This window comes from Antechinus flavipes, chromosome 4 (genome assembly GCF_016432865.1).
Source record: "Antechinus flavipes isolate AdamAnt ecotype Samford, QLD, Australia chromosome 4, AdamAnt_v2, whole genome shotgun sequence".
NCBI lineage: Eukaryota > Metazoa > Chordata > Mammalia > Dasyuromorphia > Dasyuridae > Antechinus > Antechinus flavipes.
Window position 1 is genome coordinate 144,465,195 of NC_067401.1, and position 16,352 is coordinate 144,481,546.

At 41.8% G+C, this 16,352-nt stretch overlaps 1 protein-coding gene and 1 long non-coding RNA gene across 3 annotated transcripts in view; one reads left to right on the plus strand and one right to left on the minus strand.

Annotated features, from left to right (window-relative positions):
- MRC2 (mannose receptor C type 2) overlaps window positions 1-16,352 on the plus strand; it is a 96,364-nt gene that overhangs the window by 57,259 nt on the left and 22,753 nt on the right. The window contains exons 4-12 of the mRNA XM_051994943.1: window positions 350-514; window positions 5,235-5,348; window positions 5,966-6,112; window positions 10,324-10,512; window positions 11,378-11,532; window positions 11,928-12,035; window positions 14,251-14,366; window positions 15,449-15,597; window positions 15,862-16,079. Coding sequence (XP_051850903.1) covers window positions 350-514; window positions 5,235-5,348; window positions 5,966-6,112; window positions 10,324-10,512; window positions 11,378-11,532; window positions 11,928-12,035; window positions 14,251-14,366; window positions 15,449-15,597; window positions 15,862-16,079 — 1,361 coding nt within the window. The remainder of the gene's footprint in view (window positions 1-349; window positions 515-5,234; window positions 5,349-5,965; window positions 6,113-10,323; window positions 10,513-11,377; window positions 11,533-11,927; window positions 12,036-14,250; window positions 14,367-15,448; window positions 15,598-15,861; window positions 16,080-16,352) is intronic.
- LOC127560399 (uncharacterized) lies at window positions 10,196-15,929 on the minus strand. 2 transcript variants are annotated; one of them, XR_007953326.1, is made up of 3 exons: window positions 15,835-15,929; window positions 10,905-11,109; window positions 10,196-10,481 (listed from the first exon to the last, which is right to left on the minus strand). It is a non-coding gene; the product is annotated as an uncharacterized LOC127560399 (long non-coding RNA). The 2 variants fall into 2 exon arrangements; XR_007953325.1 differs by lacking the exon at window positions 15,835-15,929 and adding an exon at window positions 11,870-11,960.

Consider the following 16,352-nt stretch of genomic DNA (forward strand, 5'->3'; position numbering starts at 1 on the left):
TCATCACCACCATCTATCTGGGCAGTGCCTTGTAATTTTGGAGCTTGAAACAACAGAAATTCTTAAATTTTTTTTGACCATAGACCTCTGATAGTCTGGGTAAAGCCTATGGACCCTTCTCAGGATAAACATGTAAAATAAAATAGATAGGCTTACCAAAAAGCCCAACTGCATGGAATGAAATATGGTCATCAGTATTTATCAACTTAAAAAAAATGTTCAGAATTTTTGGAATAGGCAGTTGAGGGTTAGTACATAGCACCAGGAGTACTCATTCCATGGTCACTTGGTACTACATGGTGTCTATTCAGAGTTCCCTCCCCTCCCTTCCTCTCTGCTACTACTCCAGGTAATGACTGTGAGACTTTTTGGGACAAGGATCAGCTGACAAACAGCTGCTACCAGTTTAACTTTCAGTCTACATTGTCCTGGAGGGAAGCCTGGGCCAGCTGTGAGCAGCAGGGAGCTGACCTACTGAGCATCACTGAGATCCATGAGCAAACGTACATCAATGGTGAGTGAGACTAGGATGGGGAAGGGGAACAGCAAACAGGATGTTCAGGAGAACTTTTGGTGGCAAGAACTAAGGTGCAGTGGAGAGAAGTGCATTTGGGGTCTTTGGAGGGTTCCAGATAAGGGTATATTAGTAAATGTTTAATCACTAATTCTCCAAGGGGAAAAAAATACCCTCTATATGCTTTTTTCTCATTACATGCATGTCACGTATTTTCTTTGTGAGTGTGCTTTCCTCTACTTGTGGTGTTCATTTGGGATTTTTTTTGTAACTTAATTTGCTGTACTGTTTATTTAAAAATTGATTATTTTGATCCAATGTATTCTATGATTTTGTAAAACTAAACACATCAGTGGGGACGCAAGATTTTTTATTTTGAGTGAATAATGGAAAGGTTATTCTCTTTGGAAGAGAAAAAGAGAAGCAAATTAAAAGCTTTCTTTTTCTTTTCTACTTTCTCTTGTCAGTTATTTTTCAGTCATCTACCCAAGCTAGTCATCCTATTCCTTCTTTGATTTTTCTCTTTTCCCAAATATAGCTTTAAAACAAAACAAAACAAAATAATTTTTATTGCTCTCCTATTTCTCCCCAACTTTAGCATATTCTGAACTTTAGCACTTTTGACACTAGTTTTATAGGATAGTGACATGTTCATATATTTATCTTCTTTCACTGCTTTTGTTTTTCATCTTCTGTAAATGTCTTTTAAATTTTTTTAAATTTGAATTTAAAACTAAATACAAAAGAAGAAAAAGCAAAATAGAAAAAGGGAGACAGAAAAAAGGGGGGAAAAGATTGTCATGTGCCCTATTTAGTTCCCTATTTAACTCATTCTCAATGTGAGTAGTTTTTCAGAACTATCAGTTCTCCTCCCCCATCTAAAGCCTCTGTATTGATTCTACCTCTGCACCTCAATCAGAGAGCATAATTATTATTTTTACCTTTTCCCAGAAAATTTTGCTTTTTAGAGTCAGATCATACTGAGCTCTGTCCCAATCATCTTTCTTATGGACTACTGAATTACAGATGTCAGTCTTTGACATATAGTTTACATTTCCTTGTATAAAAACATAAACAATTTGTCATTATGGAGTCCCTTAGAATTAGTTGGTTTTTTAAAAAAATCATTGAATATCCTTTTTTTTTTTTTGTTCAATCTTATGTTTAATTTTGCTGGATATAATATTTTTACAAAATCTTTTAATTGTTGCTATTGATTATTCCAGGACCTGAGGTCTTTTGTTGTGGCTGCTAAAAAGCTTGTACAATTTTAATTGTAATTATAGAATATTAGAATTTTTTCTTTGTTGTTGTTTTTTGCTGAGGCAATTGTGGTTAAGTGACTTGCCTAGGGTCACACAGCCAGGAAGTGTTAAGTATCTGAGGCTGGATTTGAACTCAGATCCTCCTGACTTCAGGGCTGGTACCCTATCCACTGTGCCACCTACCTGCCCCTTCTTTGTTGTTTCTTGTAAAATATTCTCTTTGAGTTTTAAAATTTAGCAAAAATGTCCCCATGTGTTTTTCTTGTAGAAGCTCTTTGAGGAGTGATTGGTGAATTTTTTTTTTTCTATTTTTAATTTCTCCTCTTGTATTTCTACAGGACAATTTTCTTTGATTATGTTTTGTATTATTATGTCAATATTCTTTTTTTGGTCATAGCTTTCAGATAGCCCAATTATTCTTGATCTGTTCTCCAGATTTGTTGTTTTTCTTATGTTTTATCTTCTCTTCTATTTTTTCATTCTTTATACTTTGTTTTGTTATCCCATGGTTTCTTATAGCTTCATTGGCTTCTCCTTGCCCAATTCTAATTTTCAAAGAATTATTTTCTTTAAGACTGGATCTTTTCTAATTTTCTAACTTCATTTTCATTCTTTTCTTGTTTTTTTTTCTTGGATGGTTCTTATTAATTTTTAAAAGATTTTCCTCATTCTCTCTAATTTTGATTTTAAAAGTCTTTTTTGAGTTGTTCTATAAATTCTTTCTGAGCAGATGCTATTTAATATTACTCTTTGGGATAGAAGATACTTTTTTTTAACTTCACTGTCCTCTGAAGACGAACCCTAGTCTTCCCTATTTCCATAGTAAGTTTCTATGGATTTTTTTCTTTGCCTACTCTTTTTTTAAATAAGAATTTAATGAGAGAATAACCATCTATAATCCTGAGGTAAGAAGCATTTCAGCACTTCTGGCTTCCCTTTAGCTCTCCCTTCTGACTTGGAACACCAAAACAAGAACTTCACTCTCCTATAAGTGCCTACAGCCAGCAGCATCCCTGCTCCACTGCTTTTGCACTTACTGACTGTGCTAGTTCCTTCTTACCCAGGGTCATGTCTCAGAATCACAGTAGAGATTCCCTCAATCTTCCTGGACTCAGATCCCCAACTCTTCAGACTGGTGAAAATAAGGTGAAAATTCCTGTGGTTCAGGCTGAGGCTACCTCTGAACCCAGCTAGCCCCAGGGCTCCCTGCTTGCTGTTTCTATAAAGCTAGCCTGGAAGTGTTTACACTTCATACTGGTTAAACCTCATTCCTGGGGTCTTTATTTGAGGTTTTCTTGAGTTGTCCCAGGAGACCCCCTGTTCTGCCCCAAGTCTTGTTTTTCATTGGTCTATGTTTTCTCTGAGGTACAATTTTCTTTTGTTTATGGGGGAAATCTGTAGAGCTTGGAATTTTCTGACCTACTCTGCCATCTTCCCAGAATCTTCTCCCTCAAATACTTTTAAGTTTAATCTTCAGTATTAGAATTTTCTCCAACACTTTCTTAAGTTTAGATAATCAAAAAGAACACAAATCAAGCCCTGATTTGTAGAATCTGCATATTTCTGTTTTGTAAATACTCATGTTGAAAATTTAACAAGGGGGTCTCTCAATTTAATAAGAGATGACTGCATCCCATCCCTGGTATCAGAATATCCTTTGTTTGAGTATATGTAGGAAGATAAAAGAACCATTAAATTCTTGAAGGCAGTTTGATAGAGGAAAGAAGGGTAAGGTCCTCAGAGGTATGACTACTGTCATTTATTTTATATCTATCTATCTATCTATCTATCTATCTATCTATCTATCTATCTACTTAATGCTTTAGTGGGCTGTGATTTCAATGGTATGTTAACTCCCTCTACCAAATGCAGATCATAACCTGGGTATAATAATCATAATGGGGACACTGTACCTATGATTTCATTGCTATAGAGAAGTGGATCTCAAATTATGGTCTAGGGATTGATGGGGTCTCCAAGACACTTTCAGGGGGTCTGTGAAGCCAATATCATTTTCATAATAAGTCGTTCTATTTTCTAAGATGGTAAAATCAATTGATATAATCCACAAAAACAAAGGCTGTTTGGGAGCCATCTTCAAAAAAATTTTTAAGAGTATAAAGGGAACTTGAGACCAAAAAATTTGAAAACTGCTGTTATAAGAAATGGGGTAGCTAGATGGCACAATGGTTAGAATGCCAAGTCTGGAGTCAGGAAAACTCTTCTCCCTGATTTCAATTCTGGCCTCAGACATTTACTAGTTATGTGACCTTGGGCAAATCACTTAAATTTAGTTTTCTCATCTGTAAAATGGATCAGAGAAGGAAATTGGCAAACCACTCTAATATTTTTGCCAAGAAAACTCCAAAAGGGATGAAGAATAATCAGAAATAGCTGAAAATGATTGAATAAGAAGTATAGTGGATTTCTATCTTCTAGTGTAGATCAGTACCTTCTTTTTAGCTTAAATAGTTTTAGAGGGTTGTCCAGATCAATGACAGAAGCTAATTTGCCCAGTATCCCAAGCTATGCAAACATAGTACTTGCCCAAGTCTTCTTGGCTAGAGGTCAGCTCTCTATCTATTGTTCTTTGCTCCTAATAGTTATGATGGCTAGCATTTATATAATGCTTTTAGATATGAAAAGACTTTCCAATATTATCTCCTTTGATCTGCAAGATGGATATGTTAGCTTAGTAGAGAAGTTAGAGGGAATTTTTTGAGGTTGGAGTTGACTGATGTGCCCAAAGTTTGATTAAGTATAGTGAGACTATATCCCAGGCTTTCCTGATTCCAGGACCAGCAGGCTGTTGTCATATAATCTTACCGACTTTACTGATAATCCACATAAAAATGAACAATGAAGCAGAAGAAAATCAGAAAAAATGTATCCTTAAATTCTAAATTGTTTTGTAGTTTGCTAAAAGGAAATGTTCCAATGTGTTGGCAATGCAGCAATAATGTAACTGTAGATAATAATAGCAACAATATGGAGAGGCAGCCTGACATAGTGGATAGGGCTCATGGTGTGACTCTGGGAAAATTATTTGACCTCTCAGTTCTCTCTCACAACTCTCTAAAAGTCTAAATTGAAGAACTAATGCAGGACAATGTCCATAGACATTGGTAGGAGGGGTTATCCATAACCTGGAACAATCCATGCTGACCAGAAATAATAATAATAATATACATGATGCTGTTGCTGATAATAATGATAATGTGCTTGGGATTCCTTTTGGATTTTTCTTCCATTTGTGAACATGAACTTTATTTTGGTTGTTTTTTCCCCAGATGGATGTATCTTTTTCCTATTTCTGTATAGCCTTTTCATTTGTGACTTGTATATAGTAGGAAATTTTGTTGTTATTAATTACTGTTTCCTCCCCCACCCCCACCCCATCCCTCTTTTCCTTTTCTCTTTCTACTTCCTTTTTCTTTCTTTGATCTTATGTCCAGGGCTACTCACTGGCTATAGTTCTACACTCTGGATTGGACTTAATGACCTGGATACCAATGGTGGCTGGCAGTGGTCTGATAACTCTCCCCTCAAGTATCTTAACTGGGAAAGCGGTAAGGTTTCAGACTTCCACATCCATCAGGCATGTAGGATTGCCTGAGTGTCAAAGAAAGTACTTTTATTGTCAGGTCTATTCTCTCTTCCATGTAGGCAATAACCTAAAGATATCTAGATCTAGATGAGCAGCTGGTGGTATAGTGGATGGAGAGCTAGACCTAGAGTTAGGTAGATTTAAGTTCATATACAACCTGCTACTTTTTAACTGTGTGATCCTGGGTGGAAGTGGAATTGGCAGGAGGAGCAGTGTAGATTCTGTCGGGTTGGTTTAGGGGATAAAATGCCCCGAGGACACTGAATCTAGTAGCTAGCTGTATTATCCAGAATTCTTGAACAATTTGGCCTAAATTGGTTTGGGAGAAACTGTCACTCTCTTTCTGTTCCTTAACTTGGAGATATGGAATCTGATGGTGATGGGGTTGGTGGAGAGGTGAGCTCTTCCCTTCCTGGGGCTCACTTTCTCTCCCCTCTCATCTACTTCCTTCCCCCCTCCCTCCCCTCTTTTTCCCTTCTTTACCCTTCTTTTTCCTTCCCTCTTCTTCCCTTTCCTTCTCTCTCTTCCTTTCAATTCCTCCCTCCCTCCCTCCCCACTGTTTCATTCTCTCTCTCATAGATCAGCCAGACAACCCCAGTGAGGAGAACTGTGGGGTGATCCGGACAGAGTCATCTGGTGGTTGGCAGAACCGTGACTGCAGTATTGCTCTGCCATATGTGTGTAAGAAAAAGCCCAATGCTACAGTGGAGACCTCCCTACAGCCTGGTGAGCATGGATTTAAGAGGAAGGAAAGGGCTGGGGTAGCTCCCAGGGGTGGCCGAGGTGGTAATGGGCCAATGCCTGCAGCTGACCCTATCTCTGCCTTCCCTGGGCTCTTGTTCTCTCCTCTTGAGGGCTCTGGAGCTTGGCTGTCTTGCTGACAACCACCACACCCAACCCCAATGGGCAGCCCTGCATAAATGAATGAATTAAAAAGCATTCTGTGCATGTCTCAAGGGTGGAAAAATCCATTATTAACTTGGTTCAACTGGCAATGGAATTTTTCCAAAAGAATTTTCATACTAGAAAACAGAAGAAAAAACTACAAATACACACAAGCATGGAAGCCAATATATTTTCTAGAGAACAGATTTCCAATCCTGTATTAATCTAGGGGTCTCATGATCTCTTTCCTAATGCTATCAGTGTTCATTCATGTCAAATCTTAATGCTCTCCCTAATGGCAGTATCCATACCCTTCTTGCTCCTCCTTCTATCCTCTTCTCACTGTATGCTTCTTATTCCTTTTTCAGTGATTAGAACCTCCTTCCTATAGTTTTCTATATTGTTTCCCTCTCAGGATCTTTCTCCCTAATTTAATGGCTAGTCACATATTGAGATGGACAACACGGGATAAGGTCTCCTGATCCCCAGCTTCTATTTTCCTCTCCCAAACTGTCTTTTTGCCCAAGATAGGTTTGGGTGTTTCCTATTCCTTCTCTTGTAAGAGATTCTATCCTCTTAGTTATGTTCCCAAATCTTATGTTTCACTTGGGCTTTGCAGCTACTCTTCCCTGGCCCTGTGGATGAAGAAGTCATTTTTTTGTGAGGGTCTTAAGGATTCTTCCTCCATGGATGGTGTAGAAGTCATAAATTCTCTTCCTGGAAGTTTTACCCATATTCCTGCACCATTCTCTCAGTTTTTTCCCCTTGTATCTAACCCAGGGTCTGCAAACCTAAGGATTGTAGTTTTTGCAATTTAGTTGTTCCCCATTATTAACACCATCATTCATATTTCTAGAGAATTTTATGCACATAATCTCATTGATGTACCTTTCTATATAGATTTTTTAAGACTTAAAAAGTGCTTTCCTTGGAATATCCCTGGAAGGTCTACAGAGACATTAGAATAAGAGGTCCTTGGTTCAAATTCTCCCTCTATCTCTTACCACTAGGCAAGTCACTTATCTTAATTGAACCTCACTTTCCTCATCTGTAAAAATAAGGAATTAAATTAGGTACTTTCAGAGAGCTCTTCTAGCAATAGAACTATGAGCCATAAATAATTTACAGAGTTGGTAGTTGATGCTTGAAGAAGTTGATTTTCTATTGATCAGCTTCAATTTATCATGTCTATAACTATTTTGTACATAGTTTTCTGCATGTTATCTCCCCCATTAGATTGAGATTTTTTCTTGAGTTTAGGGATTATCTTTTGCTTTTCTTTGTATTTTCAGCACTTAGAACAGAGCTAAGTACATAGTGGGCATTTAATAAGAGCTTATTGATTGCCTATCTAGAAGTTAAATAATTTGTTTGTGGTTGCACAATTAATTCTAGCAGATCTAGGGTTCAAATTCAGTTGCCAGTAAAAGAAAGAAAGAAAGAAATAACTTTATGACATTACAATTGTTCAAAATGTGGGATGACATATCTGGGGGTTGTTGTGGGGGTTGGGATGCCAAAACTAGGGGCACAAAGTGGCGCCATAATGTACAGAGCACCAAGCCTGGTATCAAGAGGACTCATCTTTCTGGGTTCAAATGTGACTTCAGACACTTACTAGCTGTGAGACCCTGGGCAAGTCACTTAAGCTTAATTTCACTTACACTTAATTTCTTCATCTATAAAATGGGCTAGAGAGGGAAATGGTAATGCACTTGGTATCTTTGCTAAGAAAACCCTAAATGGGATCTCGAAGAGTTGGACATAATTGAAAATGACTGAATAACAATAACAGATTTCTAATTCCATTTGGGCATGCAGACCTTCAGTCCAGCTAAATTTTGCCCTAGAGAAATAGTGTAGGTAATTTTGTGAAATCCTATTTCCTCATCCTCCCTTCACATTCAAAATTTTTTTAAAAAATCACTATTTGCTATTTATATGGCTTCTCCCTTCTTTTTTCAATCAAAGTGTCTTATGTGCCAAATATCAATAGGGATCTACCTCTTTTAGAGTCCTATACATTCCTGAGCCCTGCCTGTGGCTTTGAATAGACTTAAATGCAAAGAATGGCCCAGTCAGGAGTGAGTGAGTGTGTGTGTGTGTGTTTGTGTGTGTGTGTGTTTGTATGAGAGAGACTGTGTGAGAGTGTGTGCTTGTGAGAGTTGTGAATGTATGTGAGAGAGAGAGATAGAGACAGGGAGGGAAGGAGGGAGGGAGAGACACATACACAGAGAGACAGAGAGAGAGAGAGAGAGAGAGAGAGAGAGAGAGAGAGAGAGAGAGAGACAGAGAGAGGGAGAAAGGGAGAGAGAGACACACACACAGACATAAGGAGGGAGGGAGAGAGAGGGATAAAGCTGGGAAGGGAGAGACAGAGACAGAGACACACAGAGGGACAGAGGGATAAGAGAAGAGAGAAGAGAAAAAAAGAGGAAAGAGGATAGAGACAGAGGGGGGAGGAAGAGAGAAGGGGAGAGAGACAGAGTTAGAGAGACAGAGACAGCCAGAGACAGAGACAGAGGGAGGAGAGAAGAGGAAAAAGAGAGCTGTAGAGAGACAGAGACAGAGATAGAGAGGGAGAGGGAGAGGGAGGGAGAGAGAGAGAGAGAGAGAGAGAGAGAGAGAGAGAGAGAGAGAGAGAGAGAGGAAAAGAGAAAAAGAGGAAGGAGAGACAGACAGAGACAGAGGAGAGATAGAATGTGTGTGTATGTGTAGGAGAAGGAGCCTGATTAAGGTAGAAAGATGACATCATGGTTGGCCAATCAGAAAAGCTTCCCAGCCCCCAACCCTGCACGATAACTCCTGGATCCTGCAAAGTTATTCTGTCAGTGGGATACACCCCGAACCTCAGCCTGTACAGTCTTGAGCTGCTTCATTTCTGTGCTTGGGGTGGGGGTTGGACTGGGGAGAGGGTGGAGCAGGGCAGTTGCCTCTATTCCCAGTTGGAGCTATCCTCTGTTTTCTATCTTCTTTGGTCTAACTGCCACACCATAAGCTGACCAGACCTCCTCTCCTCTTAACATAAATTTCATTATAATTTATCTTTCTTTTCTTCCCAGATTTCTCTGACACAGACCACTTAAAATCAATTTTAAATGTCCCAGCTTCAGTGGATCTTAAAGTCAGGAGAGGGATTTCTCTCTCTCTCTCTCTCTCTCTCTGTGTGTGTGTGTGTGTGTGTGTGTGTGTGTGTGATAAAGTATAAGATATATTGAATAACCAGAGTGGACTGAAATTAATCTGGAATCTAGAATTAAGCTTCCTTCAGGAGATGGGTTTGGGAGCGGGGGATAACTTAACATGGTTGAAGATACCTTAACATAAGTTCTCTACTTTGATCCTGAGCACTTCACTTTCCTTCAGTTTCCTTATCTGTAAAATATGGATAATAATAGCATCTATCTCTTAAGCTTGTTGTGAGAATAAAATGAGGTGATATTTGAAAGGGGTCTTTTACTCATTAAACCCCTGTGAATCCCTATTACTTAGGATCAGATGTGGATTTCTGTTAAGCATTTGAAAGCCTTCACAACCTGGCTTCACCCTATTTTTCCAGTTTTATTATATATCACATTATTGTCCAGACAGCCAAAAGGGTCCGTAGGTATACATGTATACATAAAAAGTACTTTTTTGTGGTGTGGGAGATAGGACATCATCACTGGAGATAAATAATGTCTTCATGTAGTAGATAATCCTTGAATTTAGTTTTGAATAGATTTTAGGAGGGTGAAATACATTCCAATCTGGGGGACAGCTAGTGCAAAACTATTATTCTCCTGTATTCTGCTGCCTCTCACCCTTGACTTGAAAAATTCATTCATTCATTTATCCAATTTACATTTATCCAATAAACATTTAAATATACAAAAATAAACAAACAATAAACATTAGGGATACAAAAAGAGACAAAAGCAAGGCTCTGAGCTCAAGAATAATTAAGGAGTTTTTATTTTCTTGATAAAGTGATGAGAGGATCTTGGCAATCCATCTTCGGGCAAGGAATGGGGAGGGTTAATGTATATGTTTCCCTATTCCCTGTCCTTTAGATTCCTGGACTGGTGTGAAGGTCGAGTGTGAGCCGAGCTGGCGACCGTTCCAATCCCATTGCTACCGCTTGTTACAAGAGAAACGAAGTTGGCACGAATCCAAGAAGGCATGTCTGAGGGGGGGCGGGGACCTGCTCAGCATCCACAGCCTGGCAGAGCTTGAGTTCATCACCAAGCAGATAAAACAAGGTGAGTAGCTAGACTCCTCGTCTCCCCCTCTCATCCAATTGATCTCAAATGTCCCAGAATTACTGACCATTTATCCTGCATCCTATACCTTGCCCTCTGTATCCATCAGTTCATTTATCCTTGATACCCCATGATTACTGAATACATCCTGATCCCTGTCCCCGCACCCTTACTTCCATCAGCTCACTTAGCCTGAATTCCCCAAGATACATATTTTAGACCCATTTCTATTCTTCCTTCCTTTTTTTTTTTTTTTTTTTGGCAAAATGAGTTTATCCATGTGATATCTAATAGATTTCATGGGATCTGCAAATTTATTTTTAATTTTTAATAGCCATATTTCAGTATAATTGGTTTCCTTTATAATCCCATTTATTTTATTTTACACTAACCATTCAAAATGTTTCCAAGAAGATGAATGTAGGCTTCATCAGGCTGAGTAGGAGTCCAGGACATAAGAAAGGTTTTGAACCTCTGTTCTATTGACCAGAGAAAATGGAACTCTTTTTCTTCTCATCTCCTGGCCCAACTCAGGAGGAACCATAGAATGTTAAAGATGGACCTTAGACAAACTCCCTCAAGCAGTAGAAGAAAAGCCTGAAACCCAGAGAGAAAGTATCAGTGGCCACAGGTCACCCAGAGTGTCCTAAGACTAGCATTCTGTCCGTTCATTCCCAAGCCTCGGCTCGTCCTTTCTCCGTAGGCATTTACTTCAGATCCATTTCCACTGAGGTCCAGGGGTCCTATTTGGTCTTTGCCTTTTTCATGCCCTTTCAGTCCCTGCTCCATCCCCTTCCTCTAACCTCCATTCCTTCCCCATTGCTCCTCCATTCCCTCCCTGTCTCACTTCTTCCCACCTGGGCAGAGGTGGAAGAACTGTGGATTGGTCTGAATGACCTGAAGCTGCAGATGAACTTTGAGTGGTCAGATGGGAGTCTTGTACAGTTCACCCATTGGCACCCCTTTGAACCCAACAACTTTCGAGACAGCCTTGAAGACTGTGTCACCATCTGGGGACCGGTGAGACTTCTCCCATCCCACCCACATGTATCTCTCATAGAATTATGGACGGGGGCACACACAGTAAGCGGCAGAGTCAGAATCAAGCCCAAGGTTATTGACCCCTAGTTTTAGGCTCTTGTATACATAGTGAGAAGAATATAGTGGGCTCTGCTAAGACTGGCCACCTGGAAATAGGACCACACCTTCAGAGAGAGGAGTTGATAAAGGCATACACACATTACTCTTAGATACAGAGGGCTACACAGGCAAGCCAACCAAAGATCCCTAGGGGTATGGGAGAGCCGGGGTTGGGACCAGGGGGAATAATGGGCCTTATTTAGGGGCTTCCTCCTACCTTGGAGGAAGCATGGAGGATTGGACTGAGCCACTTGTTCTCTTCTGCCATCTAATAGGAGGGACGCTGGAATGATAGCCCCTGCAACCAGTCCTTGCCATCCATTTGCAAGAAGGCAGGCCAGGTTAGCTTGGGCACTCCAGAGGAAGATCATGGATGCCGCAAGGTGAGAATGTACTGGAGTAACCTCTGGGGATGAATTTAAATCAGGAAAGATCTTTGAAAGGGGGGAGGGCCAGAAGGAGAATTACTCTGGATTATCCCTACTCTCTGATCATAATGGGCCATTATAGCAAGGGTAAGGTAGATAGAGATTATATCCCTTGGGGCTGGGGACTTCTCTTCATCTATTTGTCTTCCAGTCCAAGTAACTATCTCCAGAAGGACTGAAGGGTGATACCTTAACTTCTGTAGAGGTCTTCTCTTCCTTCCACACTGGGGGAGGGCAGAGAGAATGAAGAAGGTGATGGATGCAAAGCATGTCCTACTGAGGGGGGCTAATACTTTTCATTGGAGACAAATGTAAAAGCCCTGCCAATGTCATCTGAATTCAGACTGATGGGATGGACTTTTTCAGCCCTTCTGCCCATTCCCAGGCTCCTCCCCCATCACCATGGGTGGGTCCAGCCAAGGGGGAGGAGTGAGGGAGGGTGGGATGCAGAGCGAGGGAGAGCCAGCAGCCAAAACTCTGGGGCCTCTTATAAAGAAAACTTTGTGGGGTTTTGGCCACAGGAGGCTCCATCTGCCGGAACTAGAGGCCACATTCCTCCCCAGCTGGCTCCCCAGTGCCAGCTTGGCTGCTCACTCTGTTTTTCTTGAGAGAGAGAGAGAGAGAGAGAGAGAGAGAGAGAGAGAGAGAGAGAGAGAAAAGACAGAAGAGAAAGAAAGAGGAGAGAGAGAGGAGAGAAAGAGAGAGAGGAGAAAGAGAGAAAGGAGAGAGACAGAAACACAAGAGAGACAGAGAGTGAGAGAGACAGAGAGAGATAGAGAGAAAAGAAGGAAGAAGAAGAAGAGGAGGAGGAGGAGGAGAGAGAGAGAGAAAGAAGTGAGAGAGAGAGAAGAGAACAGGAGAGAGAAATGAGAGAGATGAGGGGAGAGGAGAGAGAGATGAGAGATGAGAGAGAGAGAGAGAGAGAGAGAGAGAGAGAGGAGAGAGAGAGAGAGAGAGAGAGAAAAGGGGGGAGAGAAGAGAATATGTCCCTCCCCCTATTCCAGGCTTTCCCACTTAACTCAAAGTTCCAGACAAAGAACTAACTTGGGGTAGTGAGGAGGGCAACAGAGGAATATAGTGTTGGGGATGTTAAAAAATGAGGGGAAATGAGCCACAGGATCAAGGGGGAGCATTCTCCTGTGGTCTTCTAGTTCCTTGCCTCTTGTCCCCGGTAGCCTTCCTCTAAGATAGAGGGAGATTTAACTCTCATCCTTACTGACAAATTGTCTTGGAATTGAAGGATAGACAAATTTTTCAAATCTGTGCAGTGAGGACAATAACCCTTTTCTTTCAAGGTGACTCAAAGCTGTGACAGAGAGAGTTGAAACTTCTGATTCTAAGAAGCTCCCAACACCCCTTCTCCATCCCCATTTCCCCCCACCCCAAATAAACAACTGCCAAAAACCACTCAGCAGATTCCCAACTGGCCCACATAATTTCCCTTCCATCAGGGCACCTTGCAGCATCAGCCCCCCCCCCCCATTTTCTTCACTCATACTCCATCAGATAACATAAGATCATCTGTAGGTTTTATGATTTCTCTATTTGTCCTGTGCTTCTCAAGATCCTTTAAAATCCATCCCCAATGCTGCCCCTGAAACAGCAAGAAGAAAAGAAGCAGTATTCCTGTTTTGCTCAAACATGTCCAGCTTTTTATGATCCCATTTGGGGTTTTCTTGGCAGAGCTACTCGAATGGTTTACCATTTACTTCTGCTTATTTTACATAGGAGGAAACTGAGGCAAACACGGTAAAATGATTTACCAGAGTCTCACAGCTAGTATTCATCTAAGACTGGTTTTGAACTCAGGAGGATGGGTATTCTTAACTCCAAGCCAGGCACTCTATCTGCTGTCCCACTTTCCTATTATCTTTCTTCTCGTTTCTCACTTTTTTCTGCCCCTGCTTTGTGGCCTCCCATCTCCTTCACCTCACTTTCTCCCTTTACTCTGCTGTCCATCTAACACTGAGTTTGATTCAGAGTTAATTCCCCTTTTTTCTCTTCTCCCCATGGCAGTGCCCTGGGCCAGGAGAAAACCTTACAGGGCCCAGAGTGCTTGCCTTCCCTCCCTGCACACTGGGAGTGTCTCAGAGGAAGACGGCAGACAGGCCACAGAAAGACGACACGGCCTCAGATCCGGCTTTCTTCCCTTCTCTCTCTTTCTGATCAGGGCTGGACCTGGCATAGCCCATCTTGCTATTGGCTGGGAGAAGATTATGTGACCTACAGTGAAGCCCGCCGGATGTGCATGGACCAAGGTGCCACCCTGGTCACCATCATGAACAGGTGCGGGACATAAAGCGATGAGGGAAATCTTTGGCTGCCCTTCCCTTCTCTAACTCATTTTACAGATGAGGAAACTGAGGCAAACAGGATTAAGTGACCTACCCAGGGACACACAACTAGTAAAGTGTCTAAGGTCAGATTTGAACTTAGGAAGATGAGTCCTCTTTTCTTCAAGCCCAGCACTCTCTCCACTCTGCCATGTAGCTGCTGACTTCCTTACTGCCCTGTTCATAATTTCCCCCAGACATTCTCTTGGTATTATTAAATTTCATTAAATGGGGACAAAGCCGTGGCCTAGGCCTCTACTGAGTGGAAACAAAAGGAGAGAGGTTTTTGGCCTCCCCTCCCCTCCCATCCCATTCCATCTCAGGTCCCAGGAAGGGTACATGCCTTTTTTGACAGAAAGGGTCACAAAACCAATGAAATATTCAGTTTAATAGACTTTTTGCCTATGTTTTACCTGAGTTTTTTCCAGCTCCAGGTTTTATGGGTCTGTGGTTGCTTTCTCTGTTACTGTCATAGATTTTAGACCAGGAAAAAACTACAAGAGGGAATCTGGATATCTACCCTTTCCTACCCAACCCATCCCGCCCCACCCCACTCCACTACCAGGTGGGCTGGCCTCCTTCAAATCCAAGAAGGGAGACAGAAGAGGATAGAGAAAGTGTTTTTGTATTTTTTCCTTCCTCTCAGTCAGATGAGAAAAGAAAGACAGAGACATCTACCAATTCATTAATATTCCTCATCCCCATTAGTGCTGGAACCCAGAAACCTTTTTCTTTCTTCCTTTTTTGTTTTGGAGGCCTCTGGAGTGATCTGCCCAAGGTCACATAACAAGTGTCTAAGGCCAGACTTGAATTCAGGCACTCCAGACTCCAAGGCTGGTGCTATTTAGCTGCCCCTCTCCTTTTTTTTCTTACTTCATCATGGAGAATACTTCTGGAACTCCAGAAGAGAATTCTGAATCCAGAGGAAGTAGGGAGGGGTCTCTGAGTTTTGAGTTGATCAGAGGGGACTTCTGAGTCTCTATCATTCTCTTTTCTCCTTTTTTTTCTGGGCTGTTTTCCTTCCCCAATATCCAGGTTTGAACAAGCCTATGTCAGCAGCCTCATTTATAGCTGGGATGGCAAATACTTCTGGACAGCCCTTCAGGATATCAATGGGACAGGCTCCTTTCATTGGCTTAGTGGAGATGAGGTTGTGTATACCCATTGGAACCGGGACCAGCCTGGTAAGCTCCTTTCTCATCCTCCCTCCTCTGTGTCTTACTTTTCCAGCCTGTTCTTAGCTCTCCTGGGAACTGCAGGGAAGGGAGGTAGCAAATAGCCAGCCCGCTCCCCTTCCCCATGCCAGGTGGACACCTCCACAAGAGAGGCTTGCCCATCTTCCAGCCCTGGAAGATCCGGGGAACTCGGGGATCTGGTGATTAGCTGAGAGAAAGGGAAAAAGAGGCAACCCCATATGATACCTGCATTTTCTCTCCTCCCCCTTTCAGGGTACAGTCGAGGTGGCTGTGTGGCCTTGGCTACCGGCAGTGCCATGGGCCTGTGGGAGGTGAAGAACTGCAGCACGTTTCGAGCTCGGTACATCTGCCGCCAGAACCTGGGTACCCCAGTGACCCCGGAGCTGCCTGGCCCTGACCCCACGCCAGGCCTGACTGGCTTCTGCCCCCAGGGCTGGGCCTCTGACCTCAAGCTCCGACACTGCTATAAGGTAGGGGAAGTTGAGAAAGGGTTGGTCCTCACCAAGGATTGGAGCAAAATTTGCCCACTCTATTCTGAGTTCCCTTCCAGCTCTGATATTACATGAATCTGGTCTGCATTGGTCAGATCTTTGGCAAAAATGTGACTTTTGTAAAGTTGGAACCCAAGAAGGGACCAAATTTAGCAGTTCAGGACATCAGATCACCAAAGATGGAAAATTAAAAATGAGAATGGTCCAGTACAATATTTCTTTGATGTTATTAATAAAGTAGTGAGGGTTATC